The 21,213-nt window shown below is 49.4% G+C and overlaps 1 protein-coding gene across 1 annotated transcript in view; it reads right to left on the reverse strand.

Annotated features, from left to right (window-relative positions):
- Nucleotides 1–13,892: 13,892 nt before the first annotated feature.
- Nucleotides 13,893–21,213, reverse strand: part of LMX1A (LIM homeobox transcription factor 1 alpha) — a 155,948-nt gene continuing 148,627 nt past the window's right edge. Inside the window, exons 7-9 of the mRNA XM_025892226.2 lie at nt 20,418–20,484; nt 17,658–17,828; nt 13,893–16,027 (exon numbers count right to left, since the gene is read on the reverse strand). Of these exons, the coding sequence (XP_025748011.1) occupies nt 15,867–16,027; nt 17,658–17,828; nt 20,418–20,484 (399 nt within the window). The 3' untranslated portion in view covers nt 13,893–15,866. The remainder of the gene's footprint in view (nt 16,028–17,657; nt 17,829–20,417; nt 20,485–21,213) is intronic.

Here is a 21,213-nt window from a genome sequence, read left to right on the forward strand (position 1 = left end):
GGTGCAGTCGGCACCAACCCCGCTGAAGGGTCAAAGGGGACACCGCGGTAATGGAAAATAAAAGTAAGAAAGGTCAAATGCTAAAAGCAGCTTGTTCTTGGATGATCGTTTCGTGCCCTGTGCTTTATATGCATGGCTTCCTTTAATCCTTGCAGCGCTGCAGGGGTAGGTACTAGGATTATCCCCATGCTACTGGGGTACAGAAAGTTTCACAAAGTTGCTCGATGGTAAGGTACACAGAGCTGGTCTCATAAACCCAGGGTGTCTGACTCCAGAACCCACTCTCCTTACCACATCGCTCTTCTGCCCACCGAGAACAGCAGTCTGTTTCCGCGGAGGTTGGTTTTCTGACCTGAGACTGCAGGGTGTCAGGCCGTGAGTTCTACGGAGCCAAGGGCAGGGCAGCGCCAGAACGGAGACGCCAAGCCCTCTCCTACTGACGGGTAGTGGCACTTGAAGCGCCGGGCACTGGCTAGGAGCCAGCACACCAACATGAACAAGCCAGGGCACAGTCTCTGCGGGCCCGTGACGCAGTCCAAGGGGAGCTCCGAGGGCCCAGCAGGAGGGCGGAGGCCTCAGACACAGGAGGAGGGGTCAGCAGACCGCCCCGAGGACGTGGTATCTAACTTGAAAGCTGGAGGATGGGTAAGTTAACCCAGGGCGTGTGCGCGTGCGCGTGCATGCGCGCGGGGGCCGGGGGGGCGTGGTATGGGATGCTATAAGATGAATAGCCTGTGCAAAGACGTGCAGGCGGGAGAGAATGTGGCAGGCTGGAGGGCGTCTGGGGGGTTCTGGCGACTAGAGCCAGGGTATAAGGGGAAGAGGTGGGGGAGTGGAGACGAGGCTGTAGATCTTTCAAGCCGGCAGCAATGGTGTCAAATTCACCTTCAGAAAGATCACTCTGGCCTTAGGGGACGTCCAGGAGAAGAGCAGTCTTCCCCCTCGCATGGACAGTGGGGAAAACAACTGCTGTTAGGGATGCAGGGCTGGGGCTTCAAAGCAGTATCTGGAGAAGGGTTCAGAGAAGGCTAGTAGAGCCTCCTTATACTCCCCGGCCCCCCCGGCGCCCTAGAAGCGTGCCATCTTGGGAAAGATGGACCAGGCCCTTGGGCTAGAGAGGCTCGTGGGGCAAGAACCCACAAGTTGCTTTAGGCTGACCCATGTGCCCCTTGACAGAGGTGTCCACAGTGGCACACAGGCAGGTGCCACCCTAGGCCTGGCAGATGCATCCTGGCCAGAGAGCAACCCCCCAGAGCAGGTAGGAGCAGAGCATGTGCCTGTCACTGGGAACAACCCATCTCTCCGTCTCGTGTGTCTTCCCCTCCAATCCCTCCTTCCCACTGCTGCCAGAAGGACCTGGTATAAAACCTATCATGCCTCTGCTCTGCTTAATAGCCTTCAAAGCAATGGTCGGTAAACTGCCAGAACCTTGGTACGGATGAAGAGTAGCGCCAAACTACGCCAGCAGTTAGCCCGTCTTCACGCCCACACCCATTTCAAAGAAAGCCACTTTCACTCAAGAATGTAACAGATGAACCAGGGAAAATGAATAATTGTATTAAATGTCAACACTTGAGTACACATCTTTTTGATATTTGGTGTGATGCTCTGGGAAGTATGCACACAGGACGTCTGCTTCCTGGAGTCTGCTTAGGTCACGCAGGGCCCTTGTGTGATGGTCGAGTTGTGAGCTGAGCAAACTGCTCCTTTTGCAGAAGACCAGTTTTACTTGAAAAAAATGTCCACCCTGTGGTTATGCAGATTTAAAATTTGCTAGACATTATCTCCAAAATGAGCAAATCGAACCTATCACTTTAAGAAGAAAAGCTGACGTTTTTTGTTGCCAATGACCAAATTTCGACATTCGAAAGAAAATCAGAATTTTGAAAACTCACATGTGCCCATGAGCTTGACAGCTCCCCAGTACTTCAAAAACTTTTCTGATGAGCTCAATGGCGATATTTGCAAATACGACATCGCTGGTTTGGTGCCATGAAATGTGTCAACACTGGAAAGGTCCGCCCAACTCGGAGCATTGATATTTCCCCAAAGACCAACAAATGATGTTGTGAAATTAAGTATGGACTAAAAGACCTGTTCAAAGTGCAAGACTGACCACTGGATTTTTTTAAAAATAAACTTTATTTTTTTACAACAGTTTTAGGGAAAAATTATGTCTTTCAGGGAATTTCCATACAACCCGAGCCTCGTTCCCCCGTTATTAACTCTGGCGTTAGCATGGTACATTTATTATGATGAATGAACCAGTGTTGATACATTATTGTCAACTCAAGCCCCTACTTTATTGGGGTTCCTCAGTTTTTACCTAATGTCCTTTTTCCCATCCAGGATATCACATTGTTTCATGCCATGTCTCTTTAGGCTTCTCTTGCCCGGACAATTTCTCAGACTTAACTTCGTTTTTGACGACCTTTGTTAGGTATTTTGCAGAATGTTCCTCAACTGGAATTTGTCTGATGTTTTTTCTTGATTAGACTGGGGTACGGTTTGGGGGACAAGACCACAGAGGGAAAGTGCTGTTTTCATCACATCACATCAAAGGTACATACTGTCGACCTGATGTATGACTGTTTGTTTCACTTCAGTCACCTGGCTGAGGGAGTGTTTGCAAGGTTCCTCCACTATTAAGTACTTTTTCCTCCCTTGTGCTGTCCTCCTGGGAGTAGATCACTATCTGCAGCCCACACTTAAGGAGTGGGGAGTTGAGCCTCCTCTCCTCAAGGGCACGGTATAAATTAGTTGGAATTTTCCACATGGGAGATTTATCTTTTCTTTCTTTCTTTATTCAATCATTCATCTATATCAATATGGATTCATGATATTTATTTTATACTTTGGGTTATAATCCAATACTTCTTTATTAATTCTTCTGCTTCATTTCTGCTAGCTTTGACCAGCCTTTTCAGTTGACCCCTATGTCCCTTTGATAGATCTTCACCATTGTGTGTGTGTGGGGGGGGTGTGTGTGTGTTTTGAGGCTCATCATGTATACCTCCTGCCCCAGTCCTGCTAGAATCAGCCATTTTTCCCAGGAGACTTTTGATGAGAGAATGATATTAGCAACGAAGATCTAGGTGCCAGGTAGCAATGGATTTTAATGTAACAGAGAACATGATTTTAGATTCAAGCAACCTTGAAGAAACTATCAAGTTTGATTGTAATATGAAAGGAAAATAATCATATCATAAAGAAAACTATTAAAACACTCCTCCCTCCATATATTTATTGATGTATCTGCATGAAGCCCGATTTAACACACTGCCACAAACAAGTACAGAAGCGGATGTGAGACCCAACTATGCCTCTGCCACGTGAGACATTAAAGAGATGTGCAAGAATGTAAAACAGACGCAATACTAAAATTATTTTTCCTTGGGAAAATACAGTTATTTCTTTTAAAATGTGATATTTATGTTAACACATAATGAGTTTACTGTTGTTATTTTAAATGAGCCAAGAAGAACATATTTTTAAATGTTCTCAAATTTCTAATACAGTAAATCCCAACAGAGACAGCTCATGTAAACAAAAGTTCTTTGGGGTCCGCGATAACTGTTAAAAGTGTAATGGGTCTTGAAAGGAAAAGGTTGGCAAGCTGCTGGCTGAGCCACACCAGACCAGTGGCATCTCCCTGTGCCCCTTCCCCTCCCCAGACCCTCCCCTGCCTCAGATCCACCTGGCTCATGCTTTAGTCCACAGCACCCACCCCATCCTTGTCTCCAAGCCAGCTCCCTCTCACCTGCCAAGACTCAGCCCCAATGTCTTCCACGAGACATTCCCTGATTCCCCAAGCGGATTTAAACTTACCCTCTCTTAGATCCCCATGCCACTTGGCACAAATTTCTAGTTTGGCATGTGTCACATAGTGATCAGAATTATTTGTATCTGCTACTCTCTTGAACGAGGGCGGGGGCTTATCGGATGTGCTCAGGGTATGTGTGTTGGAAGAATAAACGAACAGCTCATCAGTGACACCCATCTCTTCCAGTGACTGACCCGTCCACTCGGCTGCCTTTATGTCGGAATGAAATCCATTCACTTCTCCGTTTTTACTGGGGCAAAGGTCTGGTGCTTACCACTTGGATATCTCATTTAATTCAACAAAGTTTTTCCCAAAGTCTGTTATCATCCAGGCACAGTACTAGGAACTGGGGGTAAGATGTGCACGTGTGGAGATCATGTCTAGCAGGAAATAATAACTAGTGACCTTTAGGTCTGCCCTTAATCTGCTGCCATAGTTAAGGGCAAATCAAGGTCAGTTCACAGAGAACAGTCGGCTGCATCCAAATGTAGCCCTAACCCCGGAGTGTAAATAGTCCGAAGAGCAAAAAAATACCCAGTGAATTCTAAGGTTGTAAATAGCCCCCCTAGGTAATGAAATGTAGAAAATATTTTGTGCAGGCTGCTGGTCAGATTTACCTAGATTCAACTGTTGACCGCAATTCCTCTTGGATAAGGAGGTACAAACTTGACTAAGTCCTTGTTTTCTCATTCCTTTGGTATTTTCTTTCTAGCAGGTTTTGGGGTACAGGGAAGATGAGAGAAGAAAAGAAGGAGGATGTAAGAAATTTAGAGAATTTGGCTTATAGTGGCCTTGGCCCGTAAAATGCAGGTAAATGCAATTAAATTTCGGTTGCAATGGAGCTACTTGTTCAGATATCTTCACCTAGAACTGTCAATTCCTTCTTGCCCCTCATTCGGTGTTTGAAATTCTTTTTTGATCCCAGTTGTGTAGATGTCTGCTGTCCAATGTGGTAGCTACTCCCCACACGTGGCTATTGCGCTCTTGAAATGTGGCTAGTGGGCCATGTTGAAAAATAATATGTGGGATATATTGGGTTTAATAAAATATATTATTAAAGTTACTATCACTCATTGTTTCTTGCTTTTCTTTTTTTTTTAAGATGGCTACTGGGAAATTTAAAATTCCACAGGCTGGCTCCCATTTTATTCCTAGCGGATGGCCTGGATCTACGATGCAGCTCACTATCTGACAGGTTAGCAGGGAACCAGGTTCGAGCCATGTCTCTGCCCCATACGGACAGTTCTCTGGCGAGAAACCCCTCCATTTGACTCCAAGCTACTGCCTTTGCAAAGCGAGGTCATTAGCATAAGATCACTCAGGGTAAGCTCTTGCCCTCTCCTGATAAGATGGGGGGGGAGACCTCCCCACCTGAAAGGTGATCTCCCAGCAAATCTCCTGCTGGCCATCAGGCAAGATCTGAGGACAAAGGAGGGGTTGTTGATGGAATGTCCCAATCCCTACAGGAAGGTCAATCCTGAATCCCGCCTTTCTCCTCTCCTTGCCCTCCTGCACCTGAGGGGATCTCCGTTTTCCTTGCCAAGTGCCCCTCCCCCTCCTCCCAAAGACCCCCATCATCTCTGAGCCCCCACCACACCTGCCTTCCTGCTATTCCAGAATTCTCATCTGCAGCCCCAAAGTAACAGCAGGTACAGAGCTGCATCCCTGGAAAAACCCCCTCTGAGTCGCTCTGACACAGAGCCCTGACATCCCACAACAGCTGCTTTGAACCCACTTCCGTGTCCTGTGTTTGCCTTTGTCCAAGGTGAGCTTCCTGGACAAAGGAGGACCGGACAGCAGGATTTGCTCTGTGTTGCTATTTTTAAAGATATCACCCTGTTTCCAGTTCCTGGGGTTCAAAATGCTTTTAACTCCTCCCTCTCCCTGTGGTCAGGTCCTGTTACTTTTGCCACCAGGTGATTCTCCAAATTAGTACCCTTTTCTCTCCCTTCCTGATCCCACATCCCTGCACTGGGCCGTGACTTTGCACCCAGAGTGGCTGCAATTCTTGCCACCATATTGCGTGCTGCTACTAATCTTGCGCTTCTCCTCCTCATACCAATCTTTAGCCCCATTTGCTGATAAGGAAATATGAGATTTGGGGGGGGGATGTGTGGCGGTAAGGGGCAGAATAATAATGCAAGCATGTCCGAGTCCAAAGCTTGTGCTCTGTTCATGCTGGTTTCCCCATCTTGGGTGTCATGCCAAAAGAAAGAACCAAAGCCATTTCTGTTCAGCTGTGTCCGTTTCTGCATTGGTCAATGTCTAAGTGAAGAGTAAAAGGTTTAATCCATCACCCGAGGTGTTTCAAACATCTGACAGTTGGGGGTTGTAGGACCCGGTTGGCTGACACGTCACAGTCCTGACTTGTTGGGACCTAGACTTAGGTCACTGTTATACTGCTGTCTTTTGTATATGTATTTGTCTTGTATAGATGGTTAAATAGTTGTCATATATCTTGTTAAATATACTCAAAATAACTAATACTATGCCTTACCACTTGCTAACCTTTAAGCTTTATAAGGATAGAAGCTGTGCCTTCATCTTTATGGGTTCCCATAGCAGTGCCCCTTTCTAGAAGATGCTCAGGAAATGTTTGTGGAGTAATAATTTCTGATGCCTCACAGATAAAGCCCAACCTGTTAGGGAAGCATCTGAGACCCTTCCCAGCCCATAGGGCCCTAATTTAGTGCCCTAGCCATTCCCCACCCCCACTTCCCCATGCCTCTGCTGTTCTAGCCACAAGGGCCATCTTCCCCTAAACAGTGTTCTGCTCATGCTCAGATTTTCCCCTTTCTGGATTGCCCTTCCCCACCCTGTACTCCTGGAATTCTCCTCATCTTTCAAGGCCCAGATCAGATATGAGCCCCACCATGACGTCATTCCTAACCCACCCTCTCTCCGCTTTGCCTCTATGGAACTCTGAGTATATGCCTTTGTTAAAAGCCCAATTACATCGTAACGATCTATTTACAAACCTTTTCTCACCAGCTAGAATTATACCCTGTGGGGAAATATTATTTCCAGAACCTCGTGTGGCAGAAAAACACACACCTCTAAAATATTATTTTATTTTGGGGCACCTGGGTGGCTCAGTCGTTAAGCATCTGCCTTCAGCTCAAGTCATGATCCCAAGGTCCTGGGATCGAGCCCCACATCAGACTCCCCGCTCAGCGAGAAGCCTGCTTTTCCTTCTCCCTCTCCCCCTGCTTGTGTTCCCTCTCTCGCTGTGTCTCTGTCAAATAAATAAATAAAATCTTTAAAAAATAAAAAAATAAAATACTATTTTATTTTATCATCAGAGAATTAAAGACACGAAAGTAAAGATTCGGGATGCAGACTAAGTGTCTTGACTAGAAACAAGGAAGAAAAGCTTTCCCCATATTAAAAGAGGGGAGGGGTTTCCTGGCTTGATTAGGAGAAAGAGAAAGGGCAGGAGACTGCAGGCTTCCAAGTAATGCTATCAGAAGACCCAAGAGAAGGTACCACAGGGCGCGTGAGGACCATGACAGCTGTGAAGAAAGACAGCCATGGTGTCAACAGTGGTAACGGGCACCTTGGGTGGATGGCAGAGGCCAACATCTGATGAACCCCTTCCCCTAACTCCTCTGCCGCTTTGGCCCTGCCCAAGACCCAAGACTAGAACATGGTCATGGGGTTGGAGAGGGAAACCCAGCCCAGTGGGAAAGGGACCAAAATTAGACTGTAGGTTGTCATAAAAGAATGCAGAAACATATGTTTCTTACAAAGCTATGCTTTCAACCTTAAATCCATACTCACTACCCTCATTCACTGACTGGCATAAAGATAGTTCTTAAAAAGTTTGTCTTACATGTTGAGTGGATGAACAAATAAACAATGTATTTAGACTGACCACACAATTGCTGGACTTTTTTGTGACATGCTTAATGGGTATTAATTTTGGACTTTTAGGGGGACAATAAATAACATCACTATCATTGCTTCCTATACTTGTGACTAACCAGGAACTATTACAAAGGAACCAGCGAAATGGAGTTGTTTTTTTTTTAAATCAGCTTTATTGAAAAAAAATCCGCTTTATTGGTAAATCTAATTAAAGACTGAAGCTTAGATTTATACCCACAGTCAGAGGATCCCCCTAACTATGAACTTCTTGAATGGAACGGTCCCCCAAACTCCCTTTCTGTCCCAGTTACATCCCACATAGATACACCAAGAACATCTAATGCGCCCAGACCACGGAGAGACACCAGAGACCCACAGAGCCAGCAGAGCTGAGCCAAGTGTTCTCAGCTCCTTTTCCCGAACCACTAATCAGGTACTTTCTCGACTCTTCCTTTGAGGAGAAGCAAGTTAGGGCTGAGAGGAGAGCCCAGGAGCATTTCCCCAGTGGAAATCTCACAGAAACAGGGGACCTGGGAATGAAGGTTTCTCTCTAAAATCAGTAAGTAGCTCATCATTGACACGGCATGTGATACTCCTCGTGCGTACACACTAAGTACATACACACATGTATGTAAATAATGTAAATATGCACATGGGTTCGTATCCCATGCTTAGCAGGTGCATACTGCAGTGCGCACATACTACACACAAGGTACGCAGGAAAGACTGTAGGGGACTTTCGGAGGCTGGGTGAGCTTATCAAATTCTATGTTGCTTAAAGAGATATTTAGAGAAGTGGGTTGGGATGAGGTGGGCAAATAAACAAACCACCTTTACTTCCTTTTCTTTAAGGGATAAGAGGACCCAGCTCCAAAGTAACTGCTTTCCAGTTATCCATAAATTCTAAAGTCACAGGACAATCACGCCACTGTCTTTCCGCCTTACCCCAGTTGACTCCCATTACCTAGGAATGTACAGTCTGGACCTTTCCCTCTTTATCTTAGCAGCATGAGGGGAACAAAATGGGCTTAGATTTCTTCCTCACTGGGACTGGCTTTGTGCATCAGTCAGGATTCAATTTGGCTGTAAATCGAAGAAACCCAAAACAACAGTAACTTAATAAAAGAAAGAAGTTTATTTCTCTCTCTCTGCATATATATAATTAGGATGTCGGTATTCAGGGCTAATATGGCAGCTTGGCTCCCAGAAGTCCTCAGGAATCCAGACTCCTACTTGGACAACAGGAATACAACTCCTGTTGTCTCACCGTGCCTCGCCTCCACTCATGGGTTTGTCTCATGACCTAAGATAGTTGTTCCAGTTCCAGCCATCACATCTGCATTACAGCCAGGAAGAAGAAAGTGACCGTATAGGGAAGGGAAACATGCCAGTCGTCTTTTAAAGAAGGTGCCTCAAAGATGCCATATGATCCTTCCATTTATCTCGCTGGGCAGAACTTGGTCAAACGAACAAACTTAGTTGCACTAGAGTTTGAGAGGTATAGGCTTTATTCCAAGTAACCTTGTAACAAATGGAGAGTTCATCTTAGGACAAAATAAATTATGGGAGCAACTAGCGGCCGAAGCTACCTTGAAATGGGGAGCCTTTGATTTGTATTCGTGAATTAGTGGCAACATGCTCCTGTCACCAACACCTTCACCATTGATCTCATTTGATTCCTCCAGTTCCGCCATGAGTCAACCCTGTGCCCAACCAGAATGGTCTTCGTGCATTTACAGTTGAACATGCCTTGCATCCTTTCTTCTGTGCTGTTATCCACTTTGGTCCTTTTGTTGAGAATGCCCTCCCTCCTCCTCTCAACATATATATCAAATCATTGACATATAATTGCTAAAGTCTACATCTGTGGTCTCAAAGCCCATCTGTGAAGGTTCAATTCCAGCCCCACCCTCTTGGTAAAGCCGCTTCTTTCCTTCCTTTGTCCCAATAACCTCTCTCTTTTCTGAATGCCTCAGCACATCATGCGTGCCAGCACCCTGACACCTGGCATACACAGGCATACATGTGGAGTTCATGTGCATGTTCTCTACTTGCAACTAGATTGTAAGCTCCTTACAGGCAGGAAAAATATTGTGACTTCCTTGTACCTCTCCCAGTCCCTGACCATGTATGTGCTCCTGACTTTCACATACCTAGCCACTGAGAAGTCAGGATTAGGGGGAACAAGCAAAGACAGAAAGCCGAGAGAAATGAATTGGAAACTCAACTCCGACCCTAACTAGTTCTGCAACCTTGGGCTTAATTTCTCTGAGCTATAGGTTTCTCATCTATAAAATAAAGGATGTAACAGCTATCCAAGTGAATCCAGAGGAACACACACACACACACACACACACACACACACACACACACACACACACCCTCCCTAAAGTGCATAACACCACAAACTTTGTAGGTCCCTCCCTAAAGTGCAAAACACCACAAACTTTGTAGGTATATAGCTCCTATCAGGATTTTTTGGCTGCAAGCTACTGAAACCAATTCAAGCTAACTTGAGCAAAAAAGGGCCTTTTGCAGGATGAGCAGAGCAGACTGCTCATGGAGCCAGAGGGCGTGTGGAGACTGACCTTGGCAACAGATGGGGAGTGGGCAGCTCTGGGGTCAGGCAGCAGGCAATGTGGTCATCTTGGCAGGTGCCCCTTGGGAAGTGGGCTAGCTCTAAACAAGTTTCCAGCTTTGTGCCAGTCCCTCAGGTTCAAGTCCTGGAAAGGGACGTTGGCCTAGCTTTGGTTATGTGCCCCCACTCCTTGGGTCCAGCAGTCTAAGTCACCTGGATCTATAGTCTCATGAAGTCCACGCATGATGAAGGAAGATCAAGTCCTCAGAGGAAATCAGGGTGTCGTCATCAGCATCACGAGTAGATGCTGGGTGGCTAGAAAACAGCAAATGTCCACCACAGGGCTTAATAAATGGGTGTCAACTGGGGGACAGTGGCCTCCTTTCATTTTGCACTCTAAGACACTATGGGCAACTTCTCAATGGACCTTATCAATGGACACCTTGGAGGACACTGGTACATCACATTCTTTCCTCCCATGGCAGTTCGAACAAAACCTTCCAGAAAGGAGAAATGGAATAGCTACTTGAAAGGGGAGGGCACTAGGAGAGATGAATCAAGTCAACTCTGTCATCACTAGCCCAAGAAACCTCTGACCTTCCACACTAAGTCACGCCGGCCTACATTCTACTCTTCCAGCCCCATGTCTTCTCCTTTGTGGCTCTCAATACAATGCAAGTTCAGTTCATTCACACACACCCCCACTAATTGTCATCTCCATGAGAGTGGGGCCAACAGCTCTTTCTGCTCACTTCTATTTCTGTGACCCATAGCATAGCAGATTCTTGCTGCTCAGCAGATACTTGTAGAATGAATCCAATGAACGCACGAGGTGCTAAAAGTAGCCAACTGGTCAGCTACACACCTGTCGAGGGCAGGCTCCACCTTCCCTTCCTAAGCACATGGGGTGCCGGGGGGGTGGGGAGACTACAGGTAGAGACAGGTGAGCTAATGCACCGTCCACTAGGGGCTAGGCCATCCTAGGCTTCCCCCCGCCCCAGAATCACCCCCTGGAGGGGAGAAGGGCCCATCCGGCCGTGGCAGCAGTAATCCACAGCTGCTGGGGGAGGAAAGAAATGATCTCATTCAGATCTGCAGTATCCCTTCCTTGCCATGGGCACCCACCCAAGCAGGAGCTTTGCACATGGCGCCAGGCTCTGCAGGTGGCCCATCTGCGTGCGCCTCCTGGGACGAGATACTAAGACACCCTGCTATTTGTACAGCAGTCCGCAGCCTACCAAGTTCTTTCCTAATTGTTTCCTTTGATGCTCATGATAACCAACCTGTAAGAAAGGCAAGGGTCATTGGCCCCATTTAATAAATGAAGAAAGGGAGGCCCAGAGCCTTGGTCAAGGTTGCACATCCTGGGAACTTCAGATAGAACACAAACGTTAGGGCCAGGGACCCCCAGTCCTCCCCATCCGCCATGTGGACAGGGCCTACGTGCTCAGGGAGGCCTTCTTTTGAATTCTCCCCGTCCTGTCTTGGAACAGTGTTGCAACATGCTAGACAAAGGGACTCAAGGAAACAATGTATTTTTGGGTTTCATTCTGGTTGAATTGTGTCTGTTTGTAACCAGTTTGGACTGAATGTATTTGCACTGGGTGGGTGGGGAAGGGAGAGAGAGAGAGGTACTTGGATTTCACTTGCAGTGAGGTTAAAAATGTGTCTTCGGCGCCTGGGTGGCTCAGTTGGTTAAGCGACTGCCTTTGGCTCAGGTCATGATCCTGGAGTCCCGGGATCAAGTCCCACACCGGGCTCCCTGCTCAGCGGGGAGTCTGCTTCTCCCTCTGACCCTCCCCCCCTCTCATGTGAGCGCTCTCTCTCTCAAAATAAATAAAATCTTTAAAAAAATGTGTCTTTGGGTTTGGGATTGACTAATTCCAATTTCTTCCCATTTTTGATTCACGTCAGGTCAACACAAAACGCTGCCATTCAGAAAAGGCTCAGACTATGGATCTGGGGTCTCCCTCTCATCTCAGCCCTGAGGTGACAACAGATGGCTGGAGAAATGGCCTATGACCTGACTGCTTCTCCTTAGGGGCCAGAGTTCATACTGTGTCCTTGGAATTGGAATTTTATCTGCATGCCTTTCAAAAACCAACCAACCAACCCAACTCTCCCACAGTTGTGAGTCAGGCTATATTAAGACCCACACTGAGGTTTAAAGAAGTTACATAAGAAGTGATTATGTTGACCTGGGGGGGTGGGGACGACCAGATGAACCAGAGTGTTTTCTCCTTTTTCCTCAAATATGGCCCTCCACCAACAACTCAACCCTGAGAGCAGGCCTGGCCCCTGCTGCAGCCACTGCCACAGGTTGGGCACTCGCTGTGTGCCCGGGGAAGGGCTCCGGGCTTTGCCTGTGTCACCTCACTTGACCTTGTCACCTCTGCTAGGGACAAGCGCCATACCTGCACTGTGGATGAGGAGTCAGAGGCTCAGCAGGGGGAAGTAACCTGCCCAGCTCGGCCATGCAGTTGGGAGGTGGCGAACTGGGACTCAGACCAGCATGTGCCCACTTTGAGCCAGAAGAAAGAAAAGAAAAAAAGAAGAGTCGAGAAAAAAGAAAAGAAAAGAGAAAAGAGAAAAGAAGAAAGAAAACCAGCAGGCAGTGAGATCTTGGAAGCCTTCATTATGCAGGGAAGAGAGGTGCCCTCCGAACCCAAACTCTTCCCCAGGTCCTTCACACGAGCAAAAATAGTAATTTCTACTGTGTTTGAGCGATTAGGAAATGAGGGGGTGTTCGTTGCAGCAGGCAGCCCTAGCCGGGCTCTGCACACAGGCACGGCACCCAGCTTGGCAGGCTTCCTGAGGAGGCCAAGACGCTGAAGGATAAGGAAGTGTCGGGCAGACAGACTGGGACAGGGAACGGTGTCCAGCCTGGGCTCTCTCTGGAAGCTGGCGATGGAACCAGGGCCAGCCCGGGGGAGGGCAGTGTGAGGCAGCCTTCCTTGGTGGGCTCCTCCTGCCAGCCCCGCTTCATAACTCACATCTCTTTCCTTCCAGGCCCTCGGCAAGATGCACAGCCAGCTTCTAACGGGGTGAGGGAGCAGAGGTGGGGGGACAGGGTCTGGCAGGTGGGTGCGAGGACACACAGAAGTGACGTCACACTTGGAGCGTAACTGGTGGTTTTGCCCTCATTCCTATTGTTTTCCTAACTTCTTTTCTTCATAGTCATAACAATCACCCATGTATCACATTGAAGACCACTGAGAACCCTGGGAGAAGCTCCAGTCTGTGGCTCTGCTCCCCCATCCTGGCTGGACATCTCCCTTCCGTCCTGCGTGAGACATCTTTCTCCTGCTCTGATTTCCAAGCAAACATTCTCACACCACACACTGCAAACCACTCTGCCTCGAGTTCACTTGATGGTGCTGACGGAATGTTCCCCGGGCCTGCTCCCGCAGCCATGTTTGTGAAGACTGAGGTCTTCCCGTTCACCCTGGCGGGAAGGTGTAGACTCCTTTCTCCTTCGGTTTTGCTGGACTCGCTTTCCCTTCATGTTAAGCTTCGCCATGTGCTCATCCCCAGGCCCCTGTTGATAAATACCCGTGTCCCCCTGGTTCCGGGCCCCCCACCCCTGCCCCTGAATCAACGACAGCTCATTTGTAAGAGGTTTTTAATTTCATCTTGGTATGCCATCACGAGTGGAGGAAGGATCTCTATTTGTTTTCACTCACATAGTATCTGCTACATTCCCCAACGGACCTCCGCCACAGAAGCCTGCGGAGTCCTACAGCATCTGCATGATTTTCACTCGCCAGACTGGTTTGGGTTTCTGGGTGGTTTGCATAAATTATAAACATGAGCACAAAAATCACACAACACAGACTCTACCGTAAGGGAGCACGTTCCCTCTGGCTTTGCAGAGAGTGAAGGGGACAAGGCTCTTAAGACCCTGGATGTCCTCAGGAGTGAGGCTGAGCCTGGACTGGCCCCTCTCAGGGGAGTGCGAGCTGACCCCCCGGCTTCCCCCTTCACCTCGTCTGCTTTCTCAGGAGGCATCCTAGCACAGAAGTAGCTGGTCCTAGCACCACAGCTGGAGGACAGGGTGCAGAAGCATCCCCGTGTACAATGGCAGCCGGCTCTTCTGCGCTCCAAGTCCGAAGAGCGAGACAGAATGAAGAACCCCGGGGTTCCACCTGGATCCCTGCTGCCTCTATGAGCTCCAGAAGGCTGTTTAGAAATAGACTTTCTAGAACAGGGGCCAGCCAACATTTTATGAAAAGAGCCAGACAGCATAGGTAGTAAATATTTCAGGCTTTTGGGGCCACATACACTCTGTCCCATACTTTTTTTTTTTTTTTTTTACAACCCTTTAAAAATGTAAAAAAAAAACATTCGTAGCTGGCAGGCCATAAAACACAGCCTGCGGGCCGTAGTTTGTCAACCCCTGGTCTATAACACCACGATGCCCTCCTCCATCCCCTTGGCGACAGCCTCCTCCCCATGGCAGGACTCTGGCCCCCTGAGCTGCCCTGAGCTGGCCTCTCCAGCCGAGGCTTTGCAGAAGGGACCCTGGCAGGCAGAGTGGCCCTCGGGGCTCAGGGTGCGGACCCACCCCCACCCCCATAGCCTCTTTTGCCAAGTGACTGGTCTGGTATTTTAAACAAATATCGGCTATCAGATTCAGCCCTGCTCATGTGTCCTGGGGGTGAATGAAGCCTCGGTGTCCCCCAGTGAGGTAGGTACATAGTGTCAGCCTCATCCCACACCTGTAGATGCTGAAGTTCAAGAGCAAAACTGACCTTCCTACTGCTGCCCACAACTACACGTCAGAATTTAAAAGAAAGCTGAAGAGTCTAGGCTTTACCTTTTCTGAGAACACAGTCAAGGCTTTTTCTGTCCCACCCAAGCCCTGTGATTCAGTCCCCAAGAGAGCAAGAATCCATGAAGGAGTACGGTCAGCCACCTGGAGCTGCTTTCCAGACCTCGATGACACTCTTGAAAACAGAATTCACTCAAGCACTCAAAGCTCTGGGCTCAGGTGCTGCAGTCCTCTCTGCCCTGCCGACAAGTCTCTTCGAACTAAAAATAAAGTTTATAAAAGTAAATTATCTCATTTTATAACTTAAGTGCATCAAGCATTTCCTTAAATATAGTTCACACTGAAAATAAAGTTACTTTTGCTGTACAGTTGGTGTGTTATAATTAGGAATAAACTTTGATGATAAAGCATGGAAGGTTACACACTCACACACACATCTATCTGTCTGTCTGTCTATGGGTATATGGATGGGTAGACATATGCACCTCTTGTCAAGAGCTTCCCCGAAAATGGCGGGAAGTTGTTAGGAGTCTCTAGGTACCTAGTTTGCATGAGAATGTCTATATTAAAAGTCCCTGTCCTTAATGATAAACACATCTTCATACCTAAAGCTAAGACTTATCAGAAACATGAAACTATGCGATCCATTATGTATTCAGTCTTTGGAAATGCCGAGCTACACCAGGTCGTTATACAACAGCAATCGGACAAAACTCCCTCCCCAACCCCCACCTCTCCCCTGGCCTCCCCATCCTAATGTCGGCCGACCCCTCACGTCATACGGTTGTTCCGGGTGGGAGCCCAGCCACAGAACTCGAGGGGAAGACTCAAGAGGTAAAGTAAGAATTCTGCATGGAGTACAGGTGGTCGATGGGGTTTCCCACCCGGGACTGCAGGGGCCCGGCTTCTGAGGTTGCTAGGAAACAGTCACCCAGGTTACTGAGGGAGGTGTCGTCACTATCCAGGTCGTGGAAGAGGGGCTCAGCACCTGAAATAGAGATGATATGGTCATGAGGGTCTCAAAGAAGTGACTCCCTTAGGGGCTAGGAATGCGAAAGCCCCCCTGTGCTGCGTGCTGCGGGGCGGGTGGAGGGAGAGCTGCGAGGGGAGCGGGAGGGAGGGAGGGAGGGAGGGAGGGGATCCCTGTCTGCAAATCTCTCAGGGCCTCAGGGGGCCCGGATGGAAAGCGCAACCCCTGAAAACAGGATAAACTCGGTTAGGACAAAGGGCCGAATGGGGTGCAGCAGAAGCAAATGTCAGAACATCTAGAGGGTGAGTTTGGGGAGTGGGGGCTGGAGAGGCAGGGGCAGGGCTCTGGCAGGACTCGCCCCCCCAAAATGGTTCTTGAAGGAGGCCCGGGACTAAGACAAATAGCGGGGCTATGAAGGAGGCTCGTGCCAACCCCGGGGGGGGAACACGGGTCCCTTCAAACAGCAACATCAGACTGAGTGCCTGCTGACTCCCGGAATGTGTCCTGCAAAGGACAGATGGTTAGGTGCCCGCCCTCGACTAATTCACACCCTTGACCGAGCAGCCGGTAGGGCAAACTGTGGATCGCTCTGGGAGCACTGTGACAAGAATGGAGGTGTCTCCATTTCAGCCTTGACACATGCTACCCGCTCAGATGTATCTATGTATGAATGAGGGTCAGTCAAGTCTCTGCAGAGAGCTGGATCTTAATCCTAGTTTGCTGTACGCATCACATGGGAGGACAGGGGTTACTTCAACAACAAACAATGCTTTTTAATGAAGGCAAAAAAAGCATTTTGCTTGACAAAATCTGTGACCTGAGCCATGTATCTCTGATTGATACTGTTTTGAACGTTTGGAAATAAAACTGTATTTTTAGCCATCGGTGCAGTTTATCACAGATTACACAGATTAGATGCATTTCACTGGCCACTGACCTTCTCCGTATAAAAACGCAGTGACCTCTATTTGGCCCTGAGACTGAACTCCAGCCCTCCACTCCAGAGCTCACCCACCTCATCAGAGTGCCCCAGCCCAGAGCTGACCATCAGGGGAAGCAGCAAACAGGGCAAGGAGGGGAGGCTAAGCTATTCACACACCCAACATTTAAAGCAACCCCAGATTGGAGGGGTGGGGTGGGAGGGGGCAGGGGATGATTTCACTTCACAAGTCAGGTTATGTTTCAGGAGTTAATTTAGAGCACTTAAATAGTATCGGTTCAATTAGGAAATGTGCTTTCTGTGCTGTTACATATGTTCTTTCTTCACGTAAAAAGTTTGCTTGGTTAAGGCCCCTGCCCACATCACTGCAGACACTGCTTATGAGCATGTGGGACCAGGTATGAAAGGAAAGGAGGGAAATCTGACCACAGCAAACAGGTCTACAATGGAAGTACAACCTCTTATTTAAAACCAACAAGAATCTCTGAAAAGGAGAATGAATGGAAATATCACTAGTGACTCTGTGTGTTGGTCCTTCTTCTGTAGCCACTGGTTAGATGATCCTAGCAGCATTTTCTGGGCACGTATTCATTCTCCTTTGCTGCTTCGGGGGAGCATCTGGGAACTGTGTGGATGCGTCGGGGAGGGAAGGAGAATCCCAGGCAAGCAGGTTGTGAGAGGTCCCTGCGGGGCTTGAGTCCATCTTACCATATGGGTGCATGTGGTCTCCCGGCATCTGGGGTGGGGTGAGGCCCTGTCGGAAGGGGTCTGAGCTGTAGACACTCTGCTCGATGGCCAGGAGCTGCTGTGGGGTGGGCAGAGCCGTGTAGGGGTTCATGATCCCTTCCATGGCAGCATTCCCACCGCCATTTGTCTGAGCTGGAGGACAAAGAAGAAGGCAGATCATTCCCCAAGCGCAGCCAGGGCCCCATGCTGGGAGAGAAGGCCCAGAGCATCTTCTGAACTTCATACCCCCCCGCTGCCCGGTGTCCCCGTCCAGCACCAGCCTTTGCTGCAGCTTTGTAAGGAGGAGTGAGAGGGGCTGGTGCTTGTGATACCAGGAGCCCCAGACTTGGGGTGGCACGTGCTGTGTCTGCCATCCCACTGTTGCCCCACCACACGGACTTCTCACAGGCCTGCTTGAGCAGCCCGGCAACATGGCAGCTGGCTTCCCCGGCGCCAGCAGTCCAGCGGAGCGCAAAGCAGAGACTGCCACATTTGTCATGACCTCGCCTCAGAAGTCACTCCCTAGGTCAGCCCTCGTCAGTGTCGAAGGGGACGACACAAGGGTGTGAACACCAGGTGGTGACAATCGTGGAGCGCCATCTTGGCTGTGGGACTGTGGTGAGATCATTTTACTTCCTGGCTCATTTATCAAATGGATGGGTTAGCCTGGTGATGGGTATTAAAGAGGGCACGTATCGAATGGAGCACTGGGTGTTATACACAAACAATGAATCACGGAACACTGCACCCAAACCTAATGATGTAATGTATGGTGATTAACATAACATAATAAAATAAAATTAAAAAAAAAAATGGTCTGGAACAAGGCGACATCAGTGGTTCCCAGCCTGTGCCCCCTCAGGGGCCATCAAGGGTCAACCTCAGAGAAGAGGCATGGGGGAGGTGCAGTTGAACTTGGAGAGCTTTCTCGAAATACATCATTAAAACCAAGGCTACACATGAGTCTGGCAGCCACTGGAGATGATGGATCAAAGATCCTTCCAGCATCACCCCACTGAGAGCCCGTCAATCAAGTGGGGTTCATGACACCGGCCCCGCTGACCTCGTGGAGCTGATAAATGTGCTTTGGAACAACTTGCTACACTTGTGTAGAAAATTGTCGGAGACTGGAGGACTCCCTTCCTGCCTCCACATCTTGCTGTGGTTCTCTGAACACCGGCCCATGAACTCTAGAGACTCTACTTTCCACAGCTTCTACTTTCTTAAGTCTGCCCTAGGAGTTGCCCTTCGAATTCTTTCGAGTCTCAAGCACTCTGAGTTTGTGTTCTTAAAATGCCTTGATGCGTTCTCCCCCCACCCTGAGTGTGCTGGCCTATGGGAGTCGACGTGCATGGCTCTTCCATGTCAGTGACCCTCTCTGAACTTCCCAGGGGCCCAGTGCGGCAGGGCTGCTGGGCGGCATTATCCCACCCCGGGGACAGAGAGCCTGAGGCGCCAGGAGACAGAAAGGCTGGTCCCAGATCAAACAGCTCTAGGGGTGGAGCTGGGGCAGCATTCGGGTCTCCTGAACAACTTGCCCCAACAACCTTCCCCGGTCCCATGTCCTTGTTTAAATTCTCTCTCTGAGCATCTATCTTGCTATTAAGATACTGTTTGGCCTAGAAGATTAAGAAGCCAAGGGAACTCTGGGCTGCAAGAGTCAGATTCTAGATTGAGCTGAGCCCAGGTATCAAGCACAAGGCAAGGTCCATCATGCAAGGGCAAGGAGCCCTGTCTAGGGGCCTGAGAACAATTGTCACAGTCATGGCCTTTTTCAAAGTGTGGTCCACAGGGTGGCGGTGGTGGGAGTCTTTTAAAAATGCAGAATTTCAGGGCCTAGCCAGACTAGAGGAATCAGAATCTGTACTTTACCACATGTCAAGTGATTTATGTCCACACTGAAGGCTGACAATTCCTGTTTGAGGTACAAGCAGACCCCTCAGGGAATCCCGCTGGATGGCTGTTGGGGGCATATCCCTTTAAGAATCACACGGTCATAATATAGTTCTATTTGATTTTTTTTTTCCTTTAACTCCCTTGAAGAGTCCCACAACCTGTCCCTCTTCACCTCTTTCCAGTCCTCACACCAGAACTATTAACCACAACAGCAAATGGAGGTGTGCACAGGAAGGGAGAGTTGGGGTGGCACGGCCTAGCGGAACCGAGGTTCAGAGACCTATGCTCCGGTCCTGACTCACCCCCTATTCAGGGAGGACCCGGGTCAGCCTTGCAGAGCCCTTGTCTGCTCATCAGTGAGGTGGGGACAAAGGACTTCTCAGCTCCCCTGGTAGGGTGGGGGGTGTTGTCAGAGTGTTGTCAGAGTCAGTGTGAGAACACTCTTTGAACTATGAACGTGCCCGACGAGGGAGAGGGTTACTGTTCTACTCTCCGTATTTTTACTGTTTTATGTCGTTTTAGAAAGGGGTAAGTCACAGTGGTGTCCTCTGTCAATTGATTTGCTGGGAAGGAGGGGGATCTGGGTGTGTCCTGGGCTCTGCGGGGAGTCCTGCCACAGTCCCGGGGGCTCCGGAGAAGGTTCGGACCACCTCAGTCAGCCTCCCAGGCCTCAGCTCGGTGTCCTCGACCCTCTCCCAGATTCCCCGGGGCTCGATCCTCACTGGAAGAGCCTCTGTCCTTGGTGCGGACAGGGCTTTGCTGAGCCCAGAAGTGGCCTTCCAGCAAGAGCCGGGTGGTGGGCGAGGCCCGGACGCTCGCAGGCCCGGCTGGAGGGCCCCTGCTTACCGGAGCTCAGCCTCTGGGTGTTCTGCTGGTCCTGTTGTTGCTGCTGCCTCCGGGCTAGCTTCTTCATCTGACAAGGAGAGGGGTGCAGGGTTAGGGGTTTGGAGGCAGGGGGCCGGCAGCAGGCACACAGGCCTCGTGTGGAAAGCGGAGAGACCACTCCCGCGGCCTGACTCAGGACAGGAGCCAGCCATGAGGCTGTCCACGGCTGCTGTGGGCTCTTCACCCGCTGCCGGGCGCAGTCAGCTGGCTGGGAAGCACCAGGCCGCTCACAAGCACAGGGACTTCCTCTCAGCAGACAAACATCGCCGCTTGTGTTGTGACAGTTTCCGGTGAGCCGTAAGTGTGGCATGTGGGGACCGCAGGCGGGCCTAGCTGCATGGCAAGGGGCTGCTGACAGGGTGTCACCTGGGATGTGGCACTCCCCGCCCACTCCCCCCGTCTGCCGGCCCTGGTGCTGGAGACTCCAGGTGAGGAGCTGATCTCCCAGAGCACCCTGTCACCACCAAAACGTCCCAGAAGGAGCATCTTAACCCAATGCTTCTCACACGGTGTTCTGTGGAACGTTACGGTCCCGTGCGACCCTAACAAAAACAAGCAAACATTTCTCAGAGCTTCCAACTCCTCTGCTTTATGAATCCATTAGGTTACGGGGCCTCTCAAACCTACGGAGACACGGAGTCCTCTCAGGATGGAGTACGTATCAATGGCCCCGTGCTGAGGAATTCAGTTAGGGCAGCGCCGTGCTGTCTGAGCCAATCAGGATCCGATAATGAGATATGAATTTATCACCCACTAC

Source organism: Callorhinus ursinus, unplaced genomic scaffold (assembly GCF_003265705.2).
Source record: "Callorhinus ursinus isolate GAN/ISIS: 27379988/994484 unplaced genomic scaffold, GSC_fseal_2.0 scaffold54, whole genome shotgun sequence".
Taxonomy (NCBI): Eukaryota; Metazoa; Chordata; class Mammalia; order Carnivora; family Otariidae; genus Callorhinus; species Callorhinus ursinus.